The 21,620-nt window shown below is 47.2% G+C and overlaps 1 protein-coding gene across 1 annotated transcript; it reads right to left on the bottom strand.

Moving 5' to 3' along the window:
• Window positions 1–958: 958 nt before the first annotated feature.
• LOC118075962 (lysosomal acid glucosylceramidase) lies at window positions 959–21,406 on the bottom strand. Its single transcript, XM_035098400.2, has 10 exons — window positions 21,012–21,406; window positions 15,745–15,936; window positions 14,304–14,450; window positions 14,072–14,208; window positions 12,239–12,411; window positions 8,741–8,981; window positions 5,814–6,038; window positions 4,919–5,082; window positions 3,313–3,438; window positions 959–1,765 (listed from the first exon to the last, which is right to left on the bottom strand). The coding sequence occupies exons 1-10, from the start codon at window positions 21,073–21,075 to the stop codon at window positions 1,609–1,611; spliced, it is 1,626 nt and encodes a 541-aa protein (XP_034954291.1). The 5' UTR covers window positions 21,076–21,406; the 3' UTR covers window positions 959–1,608.
• Window positions 21,407–21,620: the final 214 nt, after the last annotated feature.

The raw sequence follows: 21,620 nt of genomic DNA, 5'->3' as shown, positions 1-21,620 counted from the left end.
CAAAATGGAGGCTCCCTGGCAGGTAGGAAATTTGGGGGATTTCCGGGATTTTTCTCTATTTGGGAGAACAGCGGGAAACCGATTAAAATCCGGGGGTTTCCCGTGAAAAACGGGATACTTGGCAGCTAACGGAATATGGCCTCCCCCAATGGTAACGAAAACAGATCCTCAGGAAGGAAATAAACTTTTTTTGTGCCTTTGCCAATGGGGCCTCTTTCTTTTAAGCAATGCTAGTGATGTGTGAACGAGACAGAACGGGTGGCAGGCCGTACTGGGCTGATTCAGCCTCCAAGCTTTTAACCCAGCTATAAACTAAACCAATTCCTCCTCCCACCCCCACCCCTGGCACAAAACCCAAGAAGGAGCACGCAAGTCCTATCCTCGTTCTCTCTGCTCGCTCGGACCCCGTCAGCCACACGAATGCAGAAAATATATCTGCGTTAGCAAGGTTCAAATCACATTTCATGCTTGATAAACGAGTGTCTGTTTATAGCCTTGGGAAAAAGGGAGAGAGTTTATGTATGCCTTTTGGTGGGCTGGCGGAAGGGGCAGGGGAATCCGTAAGCAGGCATCTCCTAGCCTCCATTCTTCCTATTCCAGGTCTGGGCAGAGCCTCATCTCCTTTCCACGTTGTCCCAAAAATTGTCAGGGGCTGCACTGAGGAGGAATGGTGGGAGCTGCTGCCCCCTTTTCCTGAACCTTCCCAAGGGCAGGAGGACAGTGTTGATTTAGAACAGTGGTTTGTAGAAGGGCATAGTCCAGAGGGGAAAAGCTGGGAAATACTGGGTGAGGAACAGCTAGAAGAGGAAACACCAGGAAGAAGACAGCTGGCAGATTCAGTGTCCTTGGACAGCATTCCTGACCCCCCTTTGCCTAGGACTAGACGGGCTCTGAGAGTCATAGAATCATAGAGTTGGAAGAGAGCACAAGGGCCATCCAGTCCAACCCCCTGCCAAGCAGGAAACACCATCAAAGCATTCTTGAGATATGGCTGTCAAGCCTCTGCTTAAAGACCTCCAAAGAAGGAGACTCCACCACACTTCTTGGCAGCAAATTCCTACCTTCCGGACCACTGTCTCCCTCCCCCACATAAGTCAGTTTAAAGCCCTCCTGATGAGGTTTTTGAGTTTTGTGGCAAAAACATTCCTCCCAAACTTTGTGAGGTGCAGCCCATCACTTGCCAGAAGTCCGTCTTCAAGAAACTGCAGACCGTGATCTAAGAATCCAAACCGTTCCTGTTTGCACCATTTGCGAAGCCAGTTGTTCACTTTCCCTGTTTTCCCCTCTCTCCCTGGAGAGTGATAGAATGGAGAGCGCAGCAGCAACAAGCTCGGGTTACCTGACGTAGGAGTGACGCAGATTAATGGGGATGGGGGAGGGGAAACCTTTACTGGGAGCACCACCATTTCTAGAGAGATATGCATTCCTTTGTCTCTCGCTGTGATTATTAAAGAACTAACTGGTAAGGATGCTCCTTTCATTTGATCTGCTTATTTACTGCCACTGGGCGAGGGATCAAATTCCCCAAAGCCTGACAGCAATCAGGCTCTATCCATGATCTTTAGGTTTGCAGGGTGAGGCAGGGGGAAGATTGAGGCTGCTTCCGGGTCACCTTGTGGGGAGAAGGCATTTCCTTTGCCCCTTTCCTCTGAGGCAGGCACCGGAAGTCTTCCACAGGTAAGTCTGGATGGAGTTGGACGGAGCAACATCCTCAATGTAGCCAAGCTGATCATCTGAGATGCTGAAAGGCACACTCCGGAAACACCTGGAGGACAGAGGAAAGGTCTGAGTCAGGGGTTGGGATGGCGCGGGGCACAGAACCACCCCTATCCCCAACAGAGTTGCCAGGAAAAGGTAGGGGTGCTCTTAGGAATATTATATATATTTTAATAATTTCATTATTTATAACCCACCCATCTGGCTGGTTTGCCCCAGGCTTCCTGGTGGATTTCTGCACTACTGGGAAATGGGCAGATTGGGCATGCAAGGGGTCCTACAGTTCAATCCCTGGCATCTCCGCCTTGCTTTCAACAAGAGGAAGGGTTGCCAGATCTCCAGGGCGGAACTGAAGCTTTCAAGTTTGTCTGGCCCATTCTAGAGAGCCAGGATGAGGCTTGAGTCTCCATCTTTAATATTTGTTTATCACTGTTAAGAAGACTGTGCATTCAGCTTGAAATCCACAGCCCAGCAGCAGCCAGCCTCAAGCTGTAGCGTGGGTTCCATGGGTCTCCTAGGTCATAGATTATCACCACAGAATTGTAGAGCGGGAAGGGACCATGAGGGTCATCCATCCCAACCCCCTACAATGCAGGAATCTTTAGCCCAACGTGGGGCTCTGTGGGATGAATCATCACTGTAGCAGTCAAATACAACATGTCCTGTTTCCTAGGGTGGACACACAGGGGAATGTTGCTCCAGACAGGGAGGACTTCTTGTCATACCTGTTCCGGAGCACCCTCCCCCTGTGTTTGACCAGGTAGATGGGCGTGAACCCAGCAGACCCTATAAAAGAGCTAGCCACACAGCCGTCTACCTCTTTTCGCCTTTTTCCATTTTCTCTTTTGCTATCTTCCTCTCTGCTGGCTCTTAGCCAGCAGCACAAGGCTCATCCTTACACAGGATGGAAGCCACAAGGTAGAAAGTCTGAGGCCTAGCTCAGACTTCTTTCTCTGCAAATGTAACTGTAACCACAAGATTAAAGCCTGCCTTCAGGATACTGCTGTGAACTGAATGTAAGTAAACTGTAAAGGTAAAGGGACCCCTGACCATTAGGTCCAATTGTCACCGACTCTGGGGTTGCGGCGCTCATCTCGCGTTATTGGCCGAGGGAGCCGGCGTACAGCTTCCAGGTCATGTGGCCAGCATGACTAAGCCGCTTCTGGTTAACCGGAGCAGCACACAGAAATGCCGGTTACCTTCCTGCTGTAGCGGTACCTATTTATCTACTTGCACTTTGACGTGCTTTTGAACTGCTAGGTTGGCAGGAGCTGGGACCAAGCAACGGGAGCTCACCCCGTCGCGGGGATTCGAACCGCCGACCTTCTGATCAGCAAGCCCTAGGCTCTGTGGTTTAACCCACAGTGCCACCTGCGTCTGGTAAACTGTACCATTATTTAATTAAAGAAGACTGCCGTGTTGCTATTATTTTTAAGAGGGAAAGAAAGGGGAATTAACCAGGAATAATCCAATCTGGGCAAGCCAGACTGCATTGCTCAACTTAAATGATTCTAACGAATCCATCAACTTCCTTCTAACAAATTCATGCTGACGGCCAGGCAACCTGATCTTCCTTCCCCAAGGCTGCGCACTCACTTATTAAGCACAACCACCACTGCCACGCCATCCGGGCGTAAGAAGCCCTCGGTCTGTAGTTGGCAATTGCCCAGGAGGCTGTTGCAAGCCAGCAAGACTCGGACGGAGCCTTCCGGGATGAACTTGCTGGGGAGAGAAAAGAGAAATTAGGAGGAGGGTGGCGGGGAAAGAGGATCAACGGCGTGCTCTATACGGCAACCACGTGTCATCGGTATATCTTCGCATCTGCATAAAAAAGTACAGTTGGGGTGCGTGGGGTAGGGGGAGTCAAGGGGGTGGGTGAGGGGTGAAGGGAGGGAGGGGTTTGGTCAGGGGTAGGAGAAGGGCCAAGGGGTAGGCAGTAGCAACCAGGAGCAGCAGCCCCCAGTATATCTTGTCTTTGAAATACTACTCAGTATTGATCCAGAGCAGAACTTAAGATGTATAGTTAGCAGAGTAACATCTTAAACACATTGCAGGATTCCCCAAAAATAGGCCAGAGGCAATTAATATTTCATCCAGCAGAGCTTTACTGCTACTGAAGGCAAATGAGCATAATGGTCACAAATCCAATACTTTCAGGATTGGCCCTGTCCATAAGAAATCCAGTTGCAGCAGACTTAACTTGAAAATTCCAATAATTTATAATAAGACTGAACCTTAACACTATAGCATACTATGTACAGAACACCACACCGGAAGGAAAAGAGATAGATAGATAGATAGATAGATAGATAGATAGATAGATAGATAGATAGATAGATAGAGTCAAACCCAGGGTCCTTCTGGCCTATTTTTATAGTCAGCATGACCTTGTCAGAAAGAGATAAGAGAACCAATTCAAGCCAGCTGTACTCAGCTTCTCTGAAGGAATAACCCAAACATCAAGAACCTTCTGCTTGTTTCTTTCACACAGAGAAGCTTCCAGAAGCTTCCAGAACCCTCTTGAATTAATTAGAATAGGAAAGATCTCTACACATCCGATCAATACTTTCATTACTAAGAAATGCAAACTGACATTTCTTTCTGAATGTGTGTATTGTTCCATGCCACCCCAATCTCCAAGGGGTTCGTGTTTCTTTTTGGCAACGAGGGAGACTGATATAGGGTTTGTTTACACATACAGTGGTGCCTCACTAGACGAATTTAATTCGTTCCACGGGTCTTTTCTTATAATGGAAAATTCGTCTAGCGAATCCCATAGGAATGCATTTTTTTTTTTTGCCCACAAGAACGCATTAAGTGAATTTCAATGCATTCCTATGGGAAACCGCGATTCGCTAGACGAATTTTTCATAAAATGAATTCGTCTAGCGAGGCAACCTCCGCTCGAAAAATCCTTTCGTTAAGCGGAAATTTCGTTAAACAGGGCATTCGTTAAGCAAGGCACCACTCTATATAGGAACCTGAGCCTACGATGGGGCCATGCACAGCGTTAACAGCCCAAGATAATTATGGCAATTAGCATTTTTAATTAAGCTTTAATTGTTGCAATTACCAGAAGCAAGATAGCTATGTGAAAAGGTACATTATGCCAGTGCCACGGAGCTCCTTCGCTGCCCCCCCATTACCTTCAGGGGCATCCTCAGTGGGCAGTTACAGCCAAAGTCACCCTCTGAAGCCTTACCTGAAATGAGCTAAGTGGTAGAACATGGGCTGCTTGTAGAATTCGTCTTTTGCAGCATTCACGATGATCGGGCTGTCCACAAAGTTTTTAATGAAGTTGGGTCCCCCGCGCATATCCAGGGCCAGGTTCCAGTCGATCCAACCCACAATATGCTTGCTGATGTTCTGCAAGGGTTCAAAGGGCAAAGGTCAGCCGGGGAGGTGGCGGGGAGGAGGGGGTGGCCCTTTGCCTGCAAGAGGTCCTGGGGGTCCCATCTCTGGGAAAATACTTCTGCCCGATTCCTCCCCAAAACCACTTCCATCCAGGGCTAGATCTACACTGACCCGGTTTAGCGTTAATTCCTGCTATTATAATGATATTAGATACAGCGGAACCTCGGTTTTCAAGTGTCTCGGAAGCTGAATGCCCTAAACCCATAAGTGATTGCTTCCATTTTCAAATGAGCCTCAGAAGTTGAACGTCTTCCGCTGCGTGTTTTTCTTTTTTTCTCAATGCATTTTGCCGACTGCCCATCGCTCCTCGGTTTTCAAACATTTTGGAAGTCGGACAGTCTTCCAGAATGGATTACATTAGAAAAACGAGGTTCCGCTGTATGTCGTTCTAAAACCTCACAGGGCACATGTGTTAATTAAAATGTTTTGTACCTTGGCTTTTCCCCATCAAGGTAAGAACACATTACGAACGTAAAGAGGTAGGATGTCGTGTGTCCACCTATTTTACTGAAACCATTTATTAACCCTCCCTTAACGTTAAAAAACATGAGTGTAGATCCAGCCTTAACCTGCGTGGGCACCGCAGTGCGTTCGGCCACCCCCACCCCTCAGATGAAGATTTTCTGAAAGCCCCCTCTTCTCAGGTTACTGCCATGGTGGGCCCAAGGGTAGCAGCACCTTACCTCCAAGATACTCTGGCTATATTTGACGCCCCGGTCCCAGCTCCCGAGGTCGACATCCACGTCAGTCGGCCCATAACCGTTACAAGATTCTGTGTAGAGCAGGAAGTAATTGGGGAAGAGGGAGTGTGTGGCCTCCAGAGTCAGGCTCGGAAGGGTTATGGGATCGAAGTACCAGTGGATTCCGATGCCTGCCACGTACCTGGCGGAACTGCTGTTTCCAAGGATCTGCCAAAGGGAGGGGGGGGAGGGCAAAAGCTTTCATTCTTATTTGCACCAGGGAGGAAGGAATTCAAGTGTCCTTTGCCTATCCCTTGGCTTGTGCAGTGGGCAGGGGCAATTTAAAAATATTGCCTCCCACGCCTCCACTCCACCTTAAAGTTAATGGCAGGCTAATAATAATAATAATAATAATAATAATAATAATAATAATAATAATAATAATAATTTATTTATACCCCGCCCTCCCCAGTCAAAACTGGGCTCAGGGCGGCTGACACCAGTAAAATTACAATAAGACATAAAAGAAAGAAAAACAATTAATTAAAATATGGGTTAAGATACGGTTTAAGTTTAAAAATTTAAAAATGCAGCCTCATTTTGAAGTAGCCCAAATCAAAACCATAAGGGAGGAAAACATAGGGGTCAGACTGAGTCCAGCCCAAAGGCCAGGCGGAACGGCTCCATCTTGCAGGCCCTGCGGAAAGGTGTCAAATCCCGCAGGGCCCTGGTCTCCTGTGAGAGTGTTCCACCGACTCGGGGCCAGTACTGAAAAGGCCCTGACCCTAGTTGAGACCAGTCTAACCACCTTATGGCTCGGGATCTCCAAAATTTTGTTATTTGTTGACCTTAAGGTCCTCTGCAGGGCATACCAGGAGAGGCGGTTCCGTAGGTACGAGGGTCCTAAGCTGCATAGGGCTTTAAAGATGTGTTTTCCCTTGCTCAGGCAAAAGAGAAGACAGAGTGCCGAGTCAAAAGCAGTGTTCCAAAATGATTGGGTATGGCTGCATACCCCTCAACTGCCCCAGTTTTGCCAGGGAGGTCCTGGAATTCATAAAGCCACCACAACTTCTGACTTGAAATCACTGCGAGGGAGAGAGCGGTGACAGCGGCCAATCACAGAGGCCAGGCAGAGTCTCCAAGGTAAGTGCTTGCTTTTTTTATTTTATGTTGGGTTAGGAATAAAAGAGGGGGAGAGAGAGGGAATGGTGAGTGGGGTGGGGTGGGGTGGTTATGTTTCTATTCTTCTACTTAGTGTAGGAGCCAGTGTGGTGTAGTGGTTAAGAGCGGTAGACTCCTAATCTGGGGAACCGGGTTCGCGTCTCCACTCCTCCCCATGCAGCTGCTGGGTGACCTTAGGCTAGTCACACTTCTCTGAAGTCTCTCAGCCTCACTCACCTCACAGAGTGTTTGTTGTGGGAGAGGAAGGGAAAGGAGAATGTTAGTCGCTTTGAGACTCCTTCGGGTAGTGATAAAGTGGGGTACCAAATCCAAACTCTTCTTCTTCCTCTATGTATGGAGTTTTGTGTCAGCGTCACTTGTGTGGGTTCTCTTACTATTCGCTCGTTGTGTTTCCTTGGTGGTGAGAGAGGTTGGGGGTGGCCTAGGGTGTGGTTGGTTGTCTTTGGTTGGCTGTAGTGAGATTTGTCTGTGTGTGTGTGTTTGAATCAGGTTAGCCAAATTTATTTGTACGCTGTTGGTGGATTCTTGTTGGGCTATGTATGTGATGAAGGGGAGCCATACTGGGATTAAGGCATCCTCTTCTATTTGTCCCCTTGTCTGTTTCTGTTTATTGGTTAGTTTTTCTAATAAGGCTGTTTCCCATACTATTTGATACCATTGGTCCATGATGACTCCTGCCAAGTCTCTCTAGTGTCTGGCTATGATGTTTCTGGCTGCCGAGAGTAGGCGGGTTATGAGTTCTTTGTGATGTGAGCGGGCTTTATTATCTTAGAACATGTTTAGTAGGACCAGTTCTGGGGTGACCTCTAATACTTGCTTAGTTATTTTTCATCTTTCTTAAATGATAGCTGTCCAGAAGAGTTGGATTTTGGGACATTCCCACCACATGTGGAGCTATGTGCCTGTGTCTCCAGCAATTTGGTGAGGTTCCTGGGCATATTAGTGCTAGTATCCTTGGTATTAGGTAACATCTGTAAGTGAGTTTCAGAGTGAGTTCTTTCCTTTTCACTGATATGGATTTAAAGGGAGGTTTAGACCACATTCTAGTCCATTGGGTTCGGTTAATCTCATAGCCTATGTCATCCTCCCATTGTTCTTTTTATTACGTCAAGGTTTTTGGAGGCATTTTGGAGCAGCAAGATTTGGAGCAGCTGCTTGTGATCCAATACACATGGATTCTCTCAGCCCCTCACAAATATAGTTGCCAGCTCCAGACAGGGCAACACAGCCTGATGATGTCATTCGCCAGGGCTCCACCGGGAGCGGGAGGCAGAGAGACAGAGCAAGACAGAAGGGCATGGGCTTAAAAGGGCCACGGTGCAGATTGGAAGCAGCGGCCATGGTGGGTGGGAGAAGGGCAGGAGGAAAGGGAAGGAGGGCTGGTCCCGCCTAGTCATGTGTGAGGGAATGAAGAGGTGGCAGTAGCCCCTCTGAACATGTACAGAGTATTTCTGTGCCTCTCGCTTCCCCCCAGCCAGTAACATCTTGAATTTCTCAGCTTAAAATGTGGGTCACATTGGTGGGATCAGTTTGGATGGCAAACTGGCTTTTCAGATCGCCATGCCCATTGGGATCTGGTGGAGGCGGACGCCAGGGAGCCAAACAGCAGGCGGACCCAGAGCCAATTTTAGGTGGAGCCAACAAAGGCAAAGCCACGTTCCCACCATACATTTCAAGCACTACGGCACGGCTTTGAACAGCCGCGACCGAGCAGCGTTTTAATGGGAGGTAGTGAACTGGGGACCTACCACTTTGGCCCAGTTGAGGATGTCGGCCCTCTGGTCATCAAGCATGATGAGCAGGACATCTTTGTGGGAGCTGGCGGCCAGCTCAGGGCCCAGGTCTAGGACGATGAAGTCTCGCTCCTCTTCGGCATTATAGCGGTTGACGGGGAAGTCGCCACTGGGCATGAGGAGAGCACTGAAGGGCTCGTTCTGAGGTGTCACTGCCCAGAAGGTGATGTTGTGTCTGGCATATTCATCCAGGAACCTGGATCCCAACAGATGGAAGAAAGAGAGAGAGGGTGTTAGCCCCGGCGCCCAGTCTTGCACTTACCATTACATGAAAAGGGCCAGAGCTATGGTTTGGGAGGGGGTTGCGAGGGTCTCAGGGATTTTCTACCCCGTCCCCAAATGTTCAGCTTTCAATTTAAAGTTTCTAGTCCTTTTGCTTACAAAGATGCAGTGGGGCAGTTGAGTAATCCTGGACTTTGGGCTTAAAAGTCCTAATGGAGGCCTTCACCCTTTAGAATTTAAAGTTTTGTTGGTAATGGGCATATAACCTTCCTTACTGCAGATTATTATTATTATTATTATTAGTAGTAGTAGTAGTTCTTGTTGTTGTTCTTGCTGCTGCTCAGACATGCTCAGAAGCGACTTCCGGTGCTGCTCTGCCCGATTTCCAGTGCCCAGACATGGGCAGAGCACCCGAAATCGGTCCAGACATGCGCAGAAGGAGCCTCCTGGGCAAGTACTGAAATCCGGGGGATTTATGGGATTTTTTCCAATCTGGGCTGCCAGCGGGAAACGGTTTAAAATACGGGGGTTTCCTGCGAAAAACGGGAGACCTGGCAGCTATGGGTGAAGGGCCTGACACACTGCTCCATCCTCTCTCAAGGGGTGTTCAACTCTTGACTTCCCTAGACGGCTAGGGATGTCAGATCTGTCCCAGGGCAGGGGACAGATGGATGAACCAATGCCTAAGCAACCACTCACATTTGGTTGTATTTTAAATAAAGTTGTGGCCAAAATAATGCCAAAAACCTTAAACTTAAATTTGCTGTGTGATGTGTGATTAATTGGGGGGATGTCCTGTGACCTCGATACACAAATGCCCAAGTTGTACTTCTGCAGTGTAATTTATTTTGAAACTAATAGATGGTGGCACTAGAGGTCGTGATGTACATTTATAGTGCAGTTGATCTGTGTATGTTTTTCAACCAGGAGGCAGAATGTTGCAATGTGACCTGCCCACTTGAATATTTCACATCAGATGTGAATATTATCACATCATCAAATATACACCATGTAGTGGATATAATAATAACATTTTACTATGTTTTTATATATACTGTAAGCCACCTAGACATAGCTGCCAAGTATCCCGTATCCGCCGGGAAAACCCCTTTTTCTTACCGTTTCCCGGCGGTCTCCCGTTTAGGTTAAAATCCCGGTATTGTCCCTTAAATCGGTTTCGGCCCGGCGGCCATTTTTCTGGTGCCGCTTTGCCCTTCTATGGGCACCAGAAAATGGCGGCGCTGGCGCCGGAAGTCGCTTTTGCGCATGACCGGAAGTTGCGTGACGCGACTTCTGGTGGCGATTTGCCCTTCTATGGGCATAAGAAAATGCCGGCGCCGGCGCCGGAAGTCGCTTTTACGTGCTTCCGGTCATGCGCGGAAGCGACTTCTGGCGCTGGCGCCGTCATTTTCTGGTGCCCATAGAAGGGCAAAGCGCCACCGGAAGTTGCGTCACGCAACTTCTGGTCATGTGCGCGCTGCCGATCCCGGATCTTTAGGTCCCGAACTTGGCAGGTATGCACCTAGAGCAGCTGGAGAGACCCAGCCAGATGAGGTATATTATTATTATTATTATTATTATTATTATTATTATTATTATTATTATTTTAACTACCCTTCACCCTAAGTTCCCAAAGCGGGTTACAACATTAAAACACAATATTAAAAACAGTTTGAAAAAAACTTGAAAAAGGTGGGTCCTAAAAATATACAGCTCAAGTGTCAAAAGCCAGGGCAAAGAGATGTGTCCTCAGAATTTGACAGAAGCTGTATAATGAAATTTCCACTTGGATCTCTGTGGGCAGGAACTTCCACAATTTAGGGGCTGCCACAGAGAAGGCCCTCTCTGAGGCTGCCACCTACGAGGGTTGCTATTTTTCCAACAGTGAAAATCCGACCTTTTGCAAAGTTGTTGAGCTATTTTAAACGAAAATTGCCTCCGACGGCACTGCCTCCGACTGCAGTATTCTGGGCTTTGTCCAGAAAATTCTGGACGTATGGCAACCCTACCCAAGAGGGCCTGTAAGGAAGGAGGCAGCCTGTGTTGTTTAGAGCTTTAAACTGTGAGAACGGTGCATCCAAAATACCACGCAAAGGGTTAATGCTGTAGCATAAGGATGTCGCACCACAGAAGGCAGTTTTTTCAGTTAGCTCAGCTATTGACCACTGAGTGAGTTTTAACTGGTGTGTGGTTTGCATGCCACCGTGTGCCTCAGAGTCAGTCTGCAAATGTTAGCCGGTCTCAGATAAGAATTCATGTAAACGTGTTTCAGAGACACAAGTTATTATCCACCCGCTTTGTACATTCAATCTGACAAGGACAAATATGCCGAGTCAAAGTCGGTGCGGTCTTCTAAACTCTAAACCAGTGGTTCCCAACCTTTTCCCCCCGCCATGCCCCACCTAAGCAGATGTCAAGGAAATAAACAACTATCTGACTTTCAGAACAAACAAAAAAACACCTTCCAGTAGCACCTTAGAGACCAACTAAGTTTGTCATAGGTATTAGCTTTCGTGTGCATGCACACTTCTTCAGATACACAGACTTTTAGAAGACATCTGAAGGGAAGTTTTTAATGTTTTATGTTTTATTGTGCTTTTAATATCCTGTTGGGAGCCACCCAGAGAGGCTCTGGAAACCCAGCCAGATGGGCGGGGTATTATTATTATTATTATTATCCTGACATATAATTCTTATTATTAAAAAAGTGAACTCCTATTCATGTGGAGGAAGCCTAAAAGCCCATTTACTGTTAATAACTCATTCTCGAATCCCCCCCCTCTAAAAAACAAATTGCCCCCCTATGGGGCCTGTGCCCCATGTTGGGAACCACGGCTCTAAGCCAAGTATCCCGCACAGCCTTTTCTCGAGAGAAAAAGAGAACTACTAAACAGGGTCAAACAAATTCCACGCAACTCTGTAAAGTAGAATTACCACATAGACAGCAGCATGATCCGCTCAAATTGCAATAAGTCACCCTTGTTATTCTGGGGAACCCCCCCCCCCCGGCTCCTTCTGCTGAGTGCGTCCCTGGGTTCCCCCCCCCAAGTTCTTGTTGGGGTAATTTGGGATTGCATGCTCTTCCCCCACGTCTGAATTTGGGGTCGGGGTGCCAGCGTTGGACTGTTTGAAGCAGCTCCAGGGCACAGGTCTATGGCATTAATCATCCCACCCTCCCTTTCTCCAAAGAGCGTGTGTGCGCATGTGCGTTGGCGGACAATTGGTTGTTACCTGACGAAGTAGCGGGCCCACGTTTTGTGGTACATGTCTCCGGCTTTGCCCTTCAGCCTCGATTTGCCTTCCACGTTGCCGTTGAGCCTCATCCAGCCAGGGCTAGTCCACGGACTGGCAACAAGGGAGAGGGGTGCCTTAGATAAGGCCAGCATGCGTTGAAGGAGAGGGATCTACGGGGAGAGTGGATGGGGAGATATTAGGGCCCAGTACCTGAGGCCTAGGGGGCCAGCCCCAGCGACGTCACCAAGCAGGGCAGGTTAAGCATGGAGCACAGTCTCTGGGGGCATGGAATTCAAATTAGAATCATAGAGTTGGAAGAGACCACAAGGGCCATCCAGTCCAACCCCCTGCCAAGCAGGAAACACCATCAAAGCATTCTTGACATATGGCTGTCAAGCCTCTGCTTAAAGACCTCCAAAGAAGGAGACTCCACCACACTCCTTGGTAGCAAATTCCACTGCCGAACAGCTCTTACTGTCAGGAAGTTCTTGAAAATGAAAATTGAAAATGCAGCGTCTAAACCAGGCTTCCTCAACCAACCTCGGCCTTCCAGATGTTTTGAGACTACAATTCCCAGCATCCCTGATCCCTCCAGATGCTTTGAGACTACATTTCCCAGCATCCCTGACCTGCTATCTAGGGATCATGGGAGTTGTAGGCCAAAAACATCTGGAGGCCGAGGTTGAGGAAGCCAGGTCTAAACAAACGAGGAATTTACATCGCTGGATGGAAATGGACGCAAACCTCAGCTAAAGGGAGGGAATCCTTGCTTCTTAACCTGCTTAGGGAGGCTGGGTGGAGATTGGGCTCTCATCCACCTGGGGGTAGGGGTGAGCAGGAAAACCCCTGGAGACTTCCAGGTTGGGTTTGGGGGTCTGGCAACATCCCCAGCCCCACAAAAAGTCACCCCATTGGCCAGGCTCTCCTATTCTGAGTAGCCTCTGGAGGAATTGCAGAACCCCCTGTGGACTGAGGGAATTTGTGGTTTTAGGGTGTGTGTAGGGATGGAGGCAAAATCCAGTTTGGTTTGTGTTTCAACACACACTAATTCACATGGGCTGAGTCAGAGAATTATCTGTTGGAACTTCTCTGAAATTTGCAGTGGGGTTCTCCAACCAAATAACGTTTATCAAAATGTGTCTATTAGGGGAAAATGTTGGGGTGGGAAATGCATATTGTATACATATGTGTACATATACATATACATATATGCATATGTATATTATATGTATATGTACACATTCATGAAAATAAGATACGTACAGAAATGCATTATGTTAGGGAAATCTACTTGCATAAATGTGTACCTCAGAAGTTGAAAAGTCCGTTCAACTTCCAAAACGTTCGGAAGCCACGGAAGCCACACTGGGCGTTCGGCTTCCAAAAGATCATTCGCAAACCGGAACGCTCACTTTTGGGTTTGCAGCGTTCGAGAGCCAAAACGTTTGACTCGCAAGGCGTTCAGGATCCAAGGTATGACTGTACTTTAGGAAAAATATATCTTAAAATGCTGGTGAATTTTCACAAACTGTCCTGTGGCTGTTCCACACAGCTACATTTCAGTTTTTAAAACAAAATTTCTCGTTGTAACTTTAGCTCTTCGTTGTTGTAAAACAAGCCTGAACTGCAGTTTTTTTTAAAGGGTGCTGAGAGTTCTTAGGGGCACCCAGAAGCCTTTTGTGGCTGTTGAAAGCGGCATCATCAAGCTTTCATTTTTGTGGTGTGAATGTGACCTCAGGTTGGCCCTTGGAGAAGGGAGTCTGCTGCTTGTATCTGGGAGAAACACAGGAGGGGACCAGAGGGCTCCTCTTTCAAGCCTGCTCCACTCACTCTGAACTTGGTGTCCTCCTGCGCCAGGCTGAAACATTTCAGCTCAAAGTCGTTGGGGCAGTCGTCGTCGTAAGAGTACGGGTGAGTGGAGAAGTCCGAACAGCCAATGGGCAAGCGCAAAAGGTTGTACTCGATGCCTGCAGCGAGATGGAGAGGGAAGCAGGGGGGCTTTAAGTGAATCGATTCAGGGATTAAAAATAAATACAAAATGCAAACCTCCGAATTTGCTTACCGTCTTCGGAGAAGTAGGACCGCAGCAGGTGCTCTTGGGATGGTGGAGACAACTGCATGATATTAATCGCGGCCGAGTCTGTGTGAGAGCCACCAAAACCTTTAATGCACTGGTAGTGAACACAGGGATTGTAGGAATACAGGAGCCCTTCAGAGGAAGTAGAGAGGGGGGAAGTGAGTTAGGTCTGGGAGAAGAGGAGGTTTCTAGAGCTGCTCATAGCCTCCTTCCCTCTCACCCAATCTCGGCCCCCAATTGCCTCTAACCCAGCCCAGAATTGCCCTGAGTCCATTGCAGTGGGGTGGGGCGAGGTAAGAAAGAGATGCTACTTCTTCTTCTTCCTCCGTCCTGACTGAGAGCAGGAGCGTTGACTCCCAGGGCCGTCTTTACCCAAGGGTACCCTTTACTCAGGGACAAGAAGTACCTGATGGAGTTGGGCTTTTGGGAAAGCTGAAGAGCCGTTCAACGGATCCCTTCCACCCAATGCTAAAACGGCGCGACAGTTGCCCCTCTTACTCTATTATTAGAAGAGCACCTAGGGAACCCGTCTTCTCTCTCACTTACTAAAGGAACTCCTAGGGAATCCTGAGGCAAAATCCACCTCCCTATTTCCCTACAGATCATTTATAAACCCTTCTCCAATCTTGGGTTTATTAGTAAGTGGAGTTTGCTTCCAACACACGTGGCCAGGTATCTTATGAAACTCGAGGCTGTTTGTGCGACTAACATCCTTTGTCCCCAGTGAGGAGATTCCCTCAGCTTGCAATCCCTCGCTCTAAAAGCTTGCCTATCCGCTTAGGCAACTTAGTGACACACCGGGTCGGCCACCTTCAGCCTATACCGGTGTTACTCAAGGACACAAACTATTGACGCCACTCTTGAGGGACGTTTTGTCTTTTAAAGAGCCTCCACCTATACTGCTTTCGATACCGTGCTGGAAATAAGAAAGACGATTTCTCCTTGGCACATAAAAGATGAACGTTTAACTCAAATTCATAATGGTTGCTTTAAAGATTCATGCGTGTACAAGCTTCGTTACTGTCACAAGTTATTATTGTCAAACACGTAACACGGAACTTGCTTATTCCTCATCTAAACCCTCCGTTACCCTGACCCTGCAAACACCCACGCTCCCACTCCCTTGCGCTCTCCAACGGACAAAACAGCTCCTCCCTCCTTTTAAGCTCCAAGCAGACCCGCCTCCATCAGAATGTTCAGTCAATCAGGCTGCATGTGGGTTTAACCCTTGCAAAGCCAGGCTAAAAAAAAAGAAAGAATTTTTTTAAAAAACTATGTCAATTTGTTACAAGCCGCACTTCCTATCTCTCTCGCTGAGGTAGTCGGGTGGCATGGCTACTCCCAGGCAACAGCGGAGGGAGAGGAGGCCTGATGGAGCGGCGGGTTTCTTCCTCCAACCCACCTGTTTAGAGAAGGCCCTCCTTACCTGAGCAGCTCCTGTTTGCCAAAAGCTTCCCTTCCCCTCGCTCCAGGCGCTTGCCAGTCTTGCTGCTCAGGTACTTGACGAAGGTGCCCTCGGGCGGGAGGGAGAGGGGGCCCATCATGTCGCAGTAAGTTGCGTTGCAGACGCACACCATGGCGCCAGGGCCGACATGCTTGGCCGCGCAAGGGCAGCTCGCTAGGTGAGAGATGGGAAAGACACAAAGCTGAGCAGGTGGAAGGAAATGGCACCTTTCAGAGAGGGTGCTCTGCACATGCTCCGAGGTGGCCTTCCCTAACGTTGTTGTTGTTGTTGTTGTTGAATAGTGGGAAACATGGATGAAGCTGCTGTTCAAATTTAACAACCAATAACTGTTGGTTGTCATAACCAGGTATGTTTAGCCTGGAGAAGAGAAGGTTAAGGGGTGATATGATAGCCATGTTCAAATATATCAAAGGATGTCATATAGAGGAGGGAGAAAGGTTGTTTTCTGCTGCTCCAGAGAAGCGGACACGGAGCAACGGATTCAAACTACAAGAAAGAAGATTCCACCTAAACATTAGGAATAACTTCCTGACAGTAAGAGCTGTTCGGCAGTGGAATTTGCTGCCAAGGAGTGTGGTGGAGTCTCCTTCTTTGGAGGTCTTTAAGCAGAGGCTTGACAGGCATATGTCAAGAATGCTTTGATGGTGTTTCCTGCTCGGCAGGGGGTTGAACTGGATGGCCCTTGTGGTTTCTTCCAACTCTACGATTCTATGATTCTATGTTTACAGACCCTCCAAGTGTCTCTATTTTCCAGGGACAGTCCCGGATTTACAGAAGCCGTCTGTTTCTGTTTTTGATCCCGGAATGTCCCGCAGTTCCTTAGGATGCCCCTGTTTCCATCGGAGAAATGTTGGAGGTTATGTGTTTAGCCAGGGCATTGGCTGACTGAAGGCAAGTCAAGATACCTGGATGGAAGACTGCTTTTAGCCGGACTTCCGCTTGAGTCGCTTCGGAAGATGGCTGAAAATTCTATCGCTCTGACTCCCAAGGGGTAATTAGAGGCTGAGATGGGAGTAATCAGCCTCCCAAAATCTTCCTGGGGTATGGGAAGACACTGCTTCATCCGAAGCGGCCCAATAACCCAGCTCTGAATTCAGAAGGAAGGCGGGGTTGGGGGGCCCTGGATGGAAAGCCCCCTCGAGAACCGGCTCTCCTCGACGCTGTCCCCGAGAGAGGCCCAAGTTCCATTACTTAAGATGCAAAATTGGATTTAAGTTCTGGACATGCTTCAAGCAAGGAGGGAGAAATTACTCTGCTAAATAATCAAGCCACTGAGGTGCTAAAAAAGACTGAGAGAGAAGGTAAAAATCGGACTGGTATGTGGGAACGGAACTGAAAGGGGGGCCGAGCTTTCATTTTTATTATGGCATTTTGCTTCATTATTTACTTGGCAAAACCCCCAGAAGAACCCTTTATATTACTTATTACTTATATTACTTATAGCAAACGAGAATGGAATTCGGAAAGTTGGTATTCGTGGGTATGATATGACTTTAAAAATCATAAACTGTGTGGAAATAAAAATATTAAATAATTAAGACTTTGATTTTTGGTCGGTTTGGAAGACCAAAAGATTCTTTAATTTGTTGATATTGGACAGAATGAGTATCTCTTCAGCTAATGGAATCTAATTAAAAACTTGGATGGTTTCCCAGCGTCTCTGTGAGTTATGGCGTAGTAACAATTTGGAAACCTGCCATATTGGACCGAGCTGGAGAACGACAAACAGCCATAGGGGAAGGCAAGCCTCTAATATGTGGTTTACCTATACCCTTATGTGATTTGGCAAAACTCCCCTGGAAAGGCTAATGTTTGATGTTTCATGTAACCGGCTTGGGAAATTATGGAGCAGACGCTTAGACTGAATGTTATCGGAACTATGTAAGATGGCGGCTGCCAACAACGAAGGACTGTTGGACTGAGGAGATATTGCAAATCCATGGAAGGGAATCAGATTGATATAAAATCCACACAGAAACATATTAATGACTTTAACTTGTTTGTGGAAACAACTCAGAGGCTGTGAAAGAATGAAGGAGAATAACAGAAGGAAACAAAGGAATATTGGTGAATTCAGGAAATGCAGTGAAAATGAGAAGATCAGAGTCCTCCAACCCTTGAAGCATGGGAAGTCCAAAATAATAATAATAATAATAATAATAATAATAATAATAATAATAATAATAATTTTAAAAAAATGGCAGAATTGGATATGTATAATTTGGATGATTTAATGTGATTTGATTGAATTGTTAATTTGGGAAATTTCATAAAAATGATTTATATATATAAAATAGAAGACTGCTTTAAGAATGTTTGTATTTTATTTTATTTTTTTATCATAAATTTCTTTTGGAATGTTTTAACTGTTTTAAGATGCTTCTGTTCTGTTCGTGCTTTTAAATTGTGCCCTGGGCTCCCTTGGGGAGGAGGGGCGAGGTATTATTTCAACAAATTACAAAATAATAATTGTGGTTTCTCTTTTTTCCCAATCTTAATTTCAGCTCACCACATTTTCGCACCAGACTGCGTTTCTTCAAGAATCCGCCCTCAAAAGAATCCTTCATCACTTTCGCATTTCTCTTAAAACACACATCTGTGCCTATAATCTCGCTTAACAGCACAGATGTTTGTGGCAAGTGGCCCTAATTTAATGCATTTCTGCATCTTGTTTTCACTGATATATGCTTTGCAATGCACATTTCCCCCCTATCATAATTCAGGCAAGTTTGATCTGGGTCTCGGAAGGGTGCAGCTAATCATAAATTAGTTAATTGCTATTGCAGTTAATTGCTATAACTGCTGTAGGTAGGGATGCCCACAGATCCCTCAACATTGGTATAAAAACAAACAAAAAATGAGAAATTCTGGTTGTACACACTGGAAACATTAACACTACAAGGCCTCAACCTAGAGGACAGGAAAATAGGAACATCCTTCAAAAACAACAAGCGTAACAGTCTGGGATCAAATCAGAAACTGGGACTTCTGTAATTCCAGGACTGTCCCTGGGAAATTAGGTAACTTGGAGGGTCTGTTATTTCCTGAATTTACGTTAATACAGGCGGAAAGGCAGGATGCTACTATTAATAATAATGATGATGATAATAGAATAATAGAAAAGTTGAAAGGGACCATGAGGGTCATCTAGTCCAACCCCCTGCAATGTAGGAATCTTTTGCCCAACGTGGGGCTCGAACCCATGACTCTGAAATTTAGAGTCCCATGCTCTGCCAAGTGAGCTCTCCCCCTCTGCTCTATAGATGAGCAGATACTAATCTCTATGTACATTTATTGTCCTCTTTGGGGCTCTTCATTGGTGCTGTTCAAACTGGAGCAAGCAAAGGGGTCCCATCTAATCCAGAACCCTTTTCTCACAGTAATAATATTTGTTTGTTTGTTTGTTTGTTTGTTTGTTTGTTTGTTTGTTTATACCCCGCCCATCTGGCTGAGTTTCCCCAGCCACTCTGGGTGGCTTTCAACAGAATATTAAAATACAATATCTATTAAACACTAAAAGCTTCCCTAAACAGGGCTGCCTTCAGATGTCTTCTAAAAGTCTGGTAGCTGTTTTTCTCTTTGGCATCTGATGGGAGGGCGTTCCACAGGGCTGGCGCCACTACCGAGAAGGCCCTCTGCCTGGTTCCCTGTAACTTGGCTTCTCACAACGAGGGAACCGCCAGAAGGCCCTCGGCACTGGACCTCAGTGTCCGGGCAGAACGATGGGGGTGGAGACGCTCCTTCAGGGCCCAACCTTCATGGGAGGGCTGCAAGTAGGACCAGGGTGGCAAGGGCACTCCACCCACTTGGGATTCAGAGGCACATGGGAGCTGTAGTTCAGCAGTGCTCTAGGACTCCATGTCAGGGACTGGGCAGAGGAGGAATGGTGGAGACCGCCTCCCCAGCCTGACTCTTCCAGAGAAGAAGAAGGCAGCTCAGAATTACAACAGGGGTTTGAGGGAGGTCACAGCTCAGAGGAAGATGAGGGGGAAAGTTGGGAAATAATGAGAGAGGAGGAGGAGGAGGAGGAGGAAGAGGCAGAGCCGGAGCAGCTGGCTGACACATTATCACTAGAAAGCATTCCAGACCCACCATCTCCCAGAACCCGGCGAGACTTAAAAGTAGGCGAGCAAATGGCTCAGAAGCAAAGGGGCCTCAGCGCCACCCGTAGAAGGGATGACGAATGAGGAAGTGGGAGAGAAGGGGAGGGGAGATTTACTCGAGGTTGCGCCATTATTCCAAGAGGCCGCATTTCCAACCCTCTCTCTGTAAATTCTTATTCATGTATTTATTTATTTATTTAATATAGCAAAAACAGAACATCAACAGAAAGGGGGGGGAATTAAATTTTAAAAAGAACAAAGAAACACAGTTCAAAAACATTGAAAACAAATACAGTGGTGCCTCGCAAGACAAAAGTAATTCGTTCCGCGAGCCGCTTTGTCTAGCGAGATTTTCGTCTTGCAAAGCTCGGTTTGCTGCAGCAAAAAAAACAAAAAAAAAACCCTGTCAAAAAACTTTGTCTTGCGAAGCGCCGAAAACATCGCAAGATGCTTTCGTCTTGCGAGTTTTTCGTTGTGCAAGGCCGAGGCATTCGTCTTGTGAGGTACCACTGTATATACTTGTTGTATAGTCCTCCCCCCCCCACCTAATCTATACCTCCCAAGTTCTCCACCCCTGAGCGCCTCTAGCCACCCAACCCTCTTCAGCCACCCATCCCTGGATGACGTCTGCTCCTCCATCTCTTCCCCCATTTGACTTCTTTAATATCTCCACATTTATCCTTGCATTCTCCAAATATATTGTTGTTTGTGCTTCTTTTATCTCTTTTCTTTTCCAATTCATGCATATACTTTACATTTTTTATCCTAAGCACATTAGCCTATATTTCTTAGAACAATACTTTAACATATAATCTTCGAAACATTCTCTCTCTCTCTCTGTGTGTGTGTGTGTGTGTAAATATTGAATAAAAGCAGATGGTAAGGACTTTTCCTTGTCTTATCCGTTCCTGGCAACTTGCCGTGGGGGGTTGGTTCCTCTGCCGCCTGATACTCCAGCTCCCATCAGCCCCAGTCAGAATGGCCAATGGCCAGGGATGATGGGAGTTGTAGTCCAGCAGTGTCCTTTGACTCCCATGAGTCGCATTTCAGCAACACCTGGAGGGACCAGCTTCCCCTCTCCCTGAAACAGAGGGCGCTCACGGTACAGTGGCCCTTTCCACTCACCTGTGGCATCTGCGACCACCTGAAGGAGGAAGAGGAGGAAAAGGCTGAGCCTCACAGTCTTCATGATGCTTTCCTCAAATCTTGAGAGACGTCACACCTACAGTACGTGCAGAAGGGTTGAGACCTACTTTTCAGGAAATCTCTCTCTCTCTCTCTGAAGTAACCCAACAACTGCCTTGCAATGTGACAGGACCCAGCGCAAGATACGGAGCGTTTCCCAACCTATGTGCCACCCACATTGCCTTCTGCAAAACCGTCCAGGGGCCGTGTGCCAATGGTGGGTAGTGCCAAAGGGGGAATGGTGGAGACCCCCACCCACCCCAGGAGCCTTCCAGAGAGGAGGAAGGGGGAGAGAGCATGGACCTAGAATCTTGGTTTGAGACAAGTCATACAGAAGAAAAAGAAGAAGAAGGGAGTTGGGAAACAATGGGTGATGTAGAACAGCAGCAAGGTAGCATTGAACAGTGGCAGGAGTCAGATGCGTTAGAATCTGTACAGCAGCCAAGTGACGCGCTGGAGCATTTGCCAGAACCTCCACCCTCTCCGAGAAGCAGGCGTGCTCTGCCCATCACAGAACCAGGGAATCCTTGGCAGCTGCCATAAGAAGGA

The sequence above is a fragment of the Zootoca vivipara genome, chromosome 17 (assembly GCF_963506605.1).
Source record: "Zootoca vivipara chromosome 17, rZooViv1.1, whole genome shotgun sequence".
In the NCBI taxonomy this organism is placed as follows: Eukaryota; Metazoa; Chordata; class Lepidosauria; order Squamata; family Lacertidae; genus Zootoca; species Zootoca vivipara.
Note: the sequence above shows the minus strand (reverse complement) of the source record. Positions and strands in the feature narration are given on the sequence as shown.

What these genes read in the sequence shown, in the direction of transcription:
- LOC118075962 (XM_035098400.2), bottom strand. Translation starts at nt 21,075, where the DNA reads ATGAAGACTGTGAGGCTCAGCCTTTTCCTCCTCTTCCTCCTTCAGGTG. An exon ending in TCCTCAACTGGGCCAAAGTG is followed by an intron (nt 6,039 to 8,740) that starts GTAGGTCCCCAG and finishes TCCCTTTGGCAG; the next exon opens with ATCCTTGGAAACAGCAGTTC. An exon ending in TACCACTTAGCTCATTTCAG is followed by an intron (nt 3,439 to 4,918) that starts GTAAGGCTTCAG and finishes TTCTCTCCCCAG; the next exon opens with CAAGTTCATCCCGGAAGGCT.